At 44.3% G+C, this 8449-nt stretch overlaps 1 protein-coding gene across 1 annotated transcript in view; it reads right to left on the minus strand.

Moving 5' to 3' along the window:
- Nucleotides 1-8449, minus strand: part of LOC102673710 (homeobox protein SIX4) — a 49656-nt gene that overhangs the window by 755 nt on the left and 40452 nt on the right. Inside the window, exons 3-4 of the mRNA XM_031515316.1 lie at nucleotides 700-1095; nucleotides 5-79 (exon numbers count right to left, since the gene is read on the minus strand). Coding sequence (XP_031371176.1) covers nucleotides 5-79; nucleotides 700-1095 — 471 coding nt within the window. The remainder of the gene's footprint in view (nucleotides 1-4; nucleotides 80-699; nucleotides 1096-8449) is intronic.

Here is an 8449-nt window from a genome sequence, read left to right on the forward strand (position 1 = left end):
GTGCTGTACGTGGGGATGGTGGAGCAGGCCCTCGTGCGGATGCAACCTCGGGGGTGGTAGACCCAGAGGATCGGGTAATCTGGAATTGGAAAATATTTTGCAGCTTTCAGATTGCTATTTCCTTCGAAACGATCGATTCTTCGACCTCGATTCTTCGCTTTGTTCGTTAACAAGGTTACGTAACACACGTTTCACGGTTGAAGTTAATGAATAAAGCTGCTTCGATTGTAATTTATCGTTCAGAAATATAAATATAACGATCGCGGATAATTGTTGAAACGCCAAGATTATGTGAAAAACGGATCAATTATTATAGCCACGAATAAATGAATAATGTTTTTTTAATTATTTTAATTAGTTGAAGTAAATTTATTCGAGATTTTTAACTAGTTACTTTTTCAACGAGTTAATGTTCAACTCTTCAAAAAAGTATTTAATAAAAATAACACATGAATCAACACCGTATCAAGCGGTACCAAAAGCTGTGACAAATATAACGATGCTTTTCATAACCAATGTATTTAGACTAGAATTAAGATGACGTAACAAAGATAAATATATCGATAAATTTCTTATTTTTTAAATAGATGAAAAAGATATTCGATAATATATAAACGAAACATTACTCTTTGAATATCTGTTCCGAGTGATCTTACGCGATGAAGAAAGGATAAAGTTTCTTAAAACGTGAGGACTCACCTGGAACCGAGATCACCCCTGGGCCCCACAGCTTGGAACGGGCTCGTTTCCGTCAGCCTGAAGATTCCACCGCCCGAGATGTTGGGATGATTGTGTTGCGGGCTGTGCGGTCCAAACCGGAAGCCCGTCGGCGGGAATTTGAAGGCCGTCGCGTGGTTGAATCGAAACTGCGATTGCGAAGGATCGAAACGGAAATTTAAGGATGGCGGAGGCAGGGGACCAAGGGGCCCGAGAGGAACAGGAGATGGTTGATGAGTTGGCGGAGGTGAGGAACTCGGCGACGCGGGCGATGTGCCGCCGAGCGAGATATCCGAGTCCTCCGAATCGCTGCCACCCGGCCCTGGACTCAACGCGCGTCGCGTATTCCCGTTTCCTGTCCCAGATTGCTGTTGCATTCTGAAACATAACGTCGAGCCATTTATTTTTACTTCTCCTTTTCCTTATTTCTTTATCGTCCCCTTTCGAGATCGAAATTAAGATCTCCCGCGCAAATTTTTCTTTATTTTCCTAACCCTTTGAGATAGAAATCAATATTCCAATTTTCCACCCAAATGTTTCTTTATTTCATCGTTGACATCCCAAAGCCGAGAAAATTCGAATCTCCCGCGTAAATCTTTCTTGCTCTCGTATCGCTTTCGTTCCGAGATCAAGTTAATTCGAATTTTCCATTATTTCATCGTCGACATCGCAACGTTTTTCGTTGCGAGAACGAAGTCAAGAAAATTCGAATCTTTCTTTCTTTATTTCTTTGTTAACAATTTTAACTTTCATTTTCGATGTCTCGAGTAAAACTCAATTCGAATCATTCTTAATTTATTTGTTAGAAAAATTCTCGAAACCTTCGAGGATTTATTTTGGCGGAAAAAAAAAAAAAAGAATTCGAATCGTTGGCCGCGCAATATTTTCCACCACGTCCGTCTTTCGTTACTCGTTCGAGGATCGCTTACTCGAGCATGCATCTCCCGTCGAAGGGTTAACAAGAGAGGTCACCGATTATTGGTAGCAAGTCGGTCAGCCCCATCTCTGGAGCAGCTAAGGCTCGCGTAGGCGCGTTGAAGACGAGAGCGATGAGAATTTCAATTCGTTGGCCGACCTAGGGTAAAGCTAATCCAGCCTGTTACCCGGCACTGGAAAAACACTTTGTTTCCAGTCATCGCCACGGAGCGACTATAATTAATGAGCGGGCCCATCCTTCCCAGGTGAGCAGAAGGATTCACGGGAGAGTGAACGACGATTCTCGGGCGACGGGCACGTACAAAAGAAGGATTCACCTCATTACTCGAGAGATTACGGATAGATATAGAAACGGCTCGCACGAAAACTTCTCACACGACTCATCCTTCGTGGTCAGGGAGATAAATGGCGAACGTGGTCGTGGCACGATCGGAACGGATGTCCCGACTTGTCGACAGGAAAGTATTACTCACCCACGTCACCCACGAGCGAGTTTTAAACGCTTTAGGCCGCCATTATCGAGGAAATCCATATTATAATTCGTATTTACCGACTGACGTCAATTCTCTTTTCTTTTTCTTTTTCTTTTTTTGTTCTTACTCGAAGATGGGTAGAAGACGAAGAAGAAGAAGAAGAAATTTTCAATATGCGAGATGAAAACTGCAAACACCTCGAACTTACGTGAAAATAATTTTTCCTCTCCATCGTGTAATCGTGTAACGGGGAAAAGGAAAACACGGTGAAGGGAATTTACTTTGAGCGTGGAGAACGCCACCTCCCGATCCTGATATTAAGAGAAAGGAGAATCATTCGCAAGTCTGCCAGAGACAATGAGATGTTGTGGTCGCCTTAAAAGCCTCTTCGCTCCAGATCGATTCAACTCCTGGGCTCCTGAGATACTCCCGTATTTTCTTTGCTAATCGAGTTTCCAGCCCGCACTGTTACCACGGTAACACCTCGAGTGATTTCGAACAGGTTCGCTGCTCGAAACGAGAATCGTCGGATCGTCCGGATGGAGGCTTCCTCCGAAAAGAGGAGGGCGGTCGGTAGGAGAAGCGCCAACTCTCGAGCTGATTCGCCTTTTTAACGTGGCACGCTTGTCTAAGTACGCCTAAACTACTTGGAGATCCTCTCCACGCCTTTACGAGTCTATTTTTATATGTAAATTTTTCATATTTTTATCGATCCAATGCAAAAGAACGTACACCATTTATCCAATTAGTCGAGCGATCTATCAATTTTCAAATTGAGAACGAGAAGAAACGTTCGATAAATTCATTTTTCCGTCCATATTCTTCGACAATTGATCTTTCGTGAACGTAGTATTCTCTCGATCCTGATTCTTGACAGGACAAGGAAATTATAAATCATAGACTGGAATATTATATATATTATTTCTCGAAAATTGTATTATTGAACATTGTTATTTAATTTTATTTAATCGTTCATAAAAGATGGGGAAAAAAGTATCATTTGATATCTCGGAAAAAAAAGATGAAAAATTTTCACAGCTGCTATTGCATCTGTAAACTCATCACGAAGGGGTTGAATCAGTTTCCCTTGTAAATCTGACGTTTCCTTCGCACTTTCTCCATACAGAAATATATAACGAGACGTCAATTTCCCTGACGAAGGTATGAAAGCGATTTATTCGATTCCGGGGACACAGAGGAGGAGGGTATAAAGGCGGTAGAAACGCGATTCGTGTAGAGGCCACTCTCACGTGGACTTTTGAAACGCGTTGGACACGGTAATCGAACCCGTATACCCTTCCTCTTCCCTCTCCCTCCTATTTCCCTCCCCCCTTTCTTCTTTTTCTTCAACGTGTCTCGCATCAACGGGACACTCGACGCGTTTTAATTATGCCCCCAAGACCGCTCCCCTTTGTCTTGGCCCTTTCACGAGACACCCGCACGAGCGGGCGCGACTTATTATGTGTGCCAGCCTCTTTCCGTTTTGTTCCGCATAGTGCTTCGTCCACCGATCGTCGTGTCCCTATTCAACGCTTCTTAATGTCGTGGCATTAAAGTGCGGAGGCTCGAGCTTACGGTGTCAATTTTTTTCCCTTCCCTCGAATGAATCTTGAAGAACCGGTATCAATTCGTTCAACGATCAAAAATCTCTCTCTCTCTCTCTGTTGCACACGATTCCGTAGTGAAAATTACGAATTCGCGACTCGTTTTCTTTCCCAAAGAGAAAAAAACTCTCGACTCATCATCTTCCTCCCTTTCTAATAAATTGTTGTTATCGGCGTTCGCATCAATTTCAAAACGCGAATAATTAAAATTAAAATTATAATTAGAATTGAGCATCGCATCGTCCGTATCATCAAACCGTGTTGCCGCTACTATATTGTTTCCGCGGTTAACGAGGGATACAGAGGTTCACGGTTCGGTCGCTCGTTAAAACTCAACGAGCTCTCCACGAAAAAGGGCCACGGTTCGACGAATTTTGCAGCGAAGAGCTTCCCTCTTCTCTTTTTCTTTTCTTTTCTTTTCTTTCTTTCTTTCTTTCTTTTTTCCCTCGCGTCGTGTAAAACGTACGTATATAATGTATTCGCGGCCTCGGGTCCACGTCGGCCGCACGCGTTCGCCAAATTCGAGGCGTATTCGCGTGGCGAATCGAGGGCCCGCGTCGAACGAGGCGCGCACAGGTGACGAGGTAAGTTTTCGGCGGTGGCGAATGATTAAAAAAGAAATTGATCATCAAAACCAGCGCCCGCGGGGAAAGTATCAGGTGCAACGCGAGGAACGGCGGCGAGGAGGATGCCGCTCCGCCGTTAAGTATTTATGCCGCATGACGAGTCACTTTTGTAATCCCTCCTGTATGCGTTATACGTTGTAAAGTATTATGCACGGAGGACGGGGCGGCAGGGCGCTCGAACCGTGACGGAAGCTACTGTAATTACGCGCAAGATGGTCGTCCTTGTGGAACCCACCCGATTGATCCCCGATCGAAGAAACTTACGGTGAAAGGATCCCCCGCTTTTCGCCCCGCTCAGGCCCCTGACAGGCCTCTTTAAAGAGTGATTCGATCTTTTTCGAGTTTAAACGTGGTTAACATCGATACTGTGTCCGTAATTTATGCGTCATTTTTCCACGCCAATTCTCCAATATGAATTTCTTTATTTCGAAAAATGTTATATTCGAGTAGAAAGTTTTTTGGAAGAATTAATATTGATATCTTATTAGTTTTAAGCTTTTTATCGTTTCTTTCATTCAGATTTTCAGATAGCTATTTATAATAAATGGTAATAAATGGTGATATTTAATATCGGGAATGCTTTATAATTTTAGCAAACTTTAATAAAAAATGCGAGGGCATTCCGTTCAATCGGATAAAAATTGCATCTTTGAAAGCTAATCGTTCTTCTCTCTTTCTCTCTCTTTTTCTCTCTCTCCTCTCTTTGTATTTTCGATAAAAGACGATTTCTTTGGTAAAAAAAAATAAACCTATAAAACGAATAAAATTAAAAATACAACGGAAAAATATGCAAAAAAAATTTCATTCGCTTTGATAAAATTACATCTTTAGAAAGATTTCCAAGCCAATAGTTCCTCTCTCTCTTCGATAAAAAAAAATGATTTCTTTCTTTATAAAAATAAAGGCTAACTGCAAAAACGAACAAAATGCAAAGAAATTTCGTTCAATAAAAATTGCACCTTTCAAAAGAATACCCGAGCCAATCGTCCTTCTCTCTCTCCTCTCGAAACTAGTTTCTACGACTCTTCCCAGGTAACAACAAAGCGCGGGGGAAAGAGAGGCGGGATAAAAAAAAAAAAAGAGAACACTTGGAGAACGATCAATTTCAACCTCGATATCAGAATCGGATCTATCCTCAACTCCAGTAGAGTGACGGGGGATATCATTTTAACAGAATCTACCCCCGTGTCGAACACAGAGAGAGAGAGAGAGAGCGTAAATTTTTCGTGTCGTCGTGGTACGAGCCGATCTCGGACTAGCCTCTTCCCCCTCTCTCTATCCCTCCTCACCCTGGCGAACCCTCGATTTAGACCAACCCCGTGCCATGCTAAATACTCGGCGAGCACAATGGAGAACATATCATTCGAAAATCTGAGCTATACGAGGGCCTCCACAAAAGGTAACTGGATACCGGTACGAGGAGGAGACGGCATGTGAACAGAGGGCCCGCGATTTCAAGCGAACCTGGACCCCTCCCCACCCCCTCCTACNTTACCCTCGTTCCACAGCTTTTTTTCGTCTCTAGCTCATTTTTAATAGCCGCTAATAGAGACGTTAAAACGATACGGGCCCTCTCGGTCGACTCGGTTCCGATGCTCATATTCTTTCTTTGCTCCCCGTTTCTCTCTCTTCCTCCATTCCTTGTATATGATATACATATGTACATTCCTTAAAATATAGTTTTCTTGATATATATATATATATTCCTTCGTGTGTTAGAAATCGATCAGGGAACGAGATATTTCAAGGGAGCACAGAGTGGAAAGCGTGGCGTTGATTTCCTCGCGAAGTGAATCATCGAAGCGATTTGTTTGCTCGCACAATGTTACGCTGTTATATACGCGCGAAAGGAAATGAAGAACGCGAAGTTGTTCGAGGAAGAAGCGGCGAGACGAATCGTGGCATCCGCGCTTTCGCGAAAATTTCATCCTCCACGAGTTTCTTCTTTGCGATATCGGCGTTGCAAGAGGCGTCTGCCGGGCTCGAAACGAGGCAATGAAAAGCGTGAGGCTCGTTCACAGGTAGCCCGTGATTTGCAGTATTTTTAATCCGGGCCAAGGATCGGGTGGAAGCATTCGTCGTTTTCGTCGTCGTCGTCGTCGTCGTCGTTGTTCCAACATGGCTCTCGTCTAAAAGCGAACGAGAGAGTGGCCTCGTTTGCGGCCTCGATCGTTTTCGTCTTCCTGTCGTCGCCGGGAGACGACTCCTGAGAAACTGCTGGCAAATGTTTGTCCCCGAACAAAGAGAGTATCTCCACCGTCTCTGTCTCTTTCTCTCTCTCTCTCTCTTGTCCGTTCCGCCTGTTCCGCCCTTCGAAATCACGATCTGTTTAAAGAGATTTTTAAGCGAGCAGAAAAACGATCCTCTCCCTTTCTCATCTCCTCGATTCCCTCCCCTCCCGTTTTCGATGGAAAAAACGTTTCGCGTCCGTGTTTTTGTTATGGTTTGTTTACGAGAGTTCTTTTTCGATGATAATTTTAGAATTTATCAAAGATAATCTGTTATTATATATTCGTAGGAAACGAAAATTTTTAATGGGTCTATCGGATTATCGCCGACCGTTTCGTTAGAATATCGAAATATTAAAGAGAAATTAAGGATGAAAGCGGTCTCTGGAAAAAATTTCTCGAACGACCTCGAGGAGGACATTGTTTCGTGCCGAGGGCAGGAGCGATTCTTCTACCAGAAGAACGACAAATAATTTCCTACAGAGGCATAGACATTTCGAGTGTTTGCCGAGGTCCTCCGCCGAGGCATCCGCCAACCTGGACCGTTCCGTGGGAAAATCCTCGGAAATTAAATCCTTGCCTCGGCCTCCACCAAAGAGGATGCTCCGGTCCAGACTAATCCCGTTGTTTTAGGCTTTCCCGGGCTTGCTCCCGGGGAAAAATTACTCCCGGTTGGTTAGTCATCGCGGGCAACCCCGAAAGCGGAACGCGGCTACGGAAAATTCTCGTCCAACGAGTCGTAGAAAAAATATTTGCACTCGACCGAGATAAATGAGAGAAAGAGGATAATTTTCCGTTCAGACGACGGCGGCGGCGCCTCCTTATATCGCCAGTTTCGAAACTGTTCTCGTTCGAACACAATTTACTTGGATCAGTCTAATGATCCAAGAGGCTAATTAACGATCATCTTTTCACGGACCATTATCGGAATCTTTTCATTTTTACACGGTCTGTCCAGACCTCCTTCCTCCTTCCATTCGGTTATTTTCCGCTTGGACGAGACGGATCGAGCGAGAAATGCCTATTTACAGGTAATCGTTATTACGATATTAGTCGACCGTAAATCTTTATTTTCTAATATTTTTCTCTCTCTCTCTCTCTCTCTCTCCTCCGAGAGAGGTACATTCGCAGAGGTTTAGTAGAGGCACGCTCTCGATGGGAATCCGGCGTCTCATTTAATTTAATGACCCGTTTTCGAGAAACTTCGGTCGGCCCGTACACGAGAAATCACTTGGTAAATAATTAATGTGTAATCAGACTCGGTTTGTGTGCATGAGTGAAAGGGTCGACGACGAATGCGTCGGGACCGGGCGGAATGGCGGTAGCAAGGGCGCCATCGAGGCAACGCGAGAACGAAGGGTGTTTGCCAGCAAACACCATGGAGGACCTCTTAACGCATTCTAAACCTATGCGTGGGGCTCTTTTCGTTCTTCGGGCAAAGTGACGTGGAACGACGGGTATCAGGGAAGTGGCGGGAGCCTCGTGCTCGTCTTTTAATTCCTGTTCTGCATCTTCCAAGAGAAATCCGACGGGCAATATTTGCCCGAGGAATTCTGTTCGAGCGTATTAACCCAACTCGGAACTCCTCTTCTTCTTTTTCGTCGCTTCCACCAATTTTCTCTCGAAAACTTGAAAAACCTCTTCCATCTTCCGCGTCGGAAGAAATATTTCTTTTTCCTTTTAAAGAAGCCTCGTTACTTAAACGATAAGCAAAAAGAGAGAGAAGTTTCCCGCGGGGGGTGGGAGACGAGTGCACCACAATCGACGTCTCTCAATTATCGCGTGACGAGGAAAGAGAGGAAACGTTGAACGGCATCCGATCGAGGCACGCGCCGTCGCTCAGAGGAGCCTCTCTCCGAGATTCG

This window comes from Apis dorsata, unplaced genomic scaffold (assembly GCF_000469605.1).
Source record: "Apis dorsata unplaced genomic scaffold, Apis dorsata 1.3 scaffold_61, whole genome shotgun sequence".
NCBI classification, from domain to species: domain Eukaryota; kingdom Metazoa; phylum Arthropoda; class Insecta; order Hymenoptera; family Apidae; genus Apis; species Apis dorsata.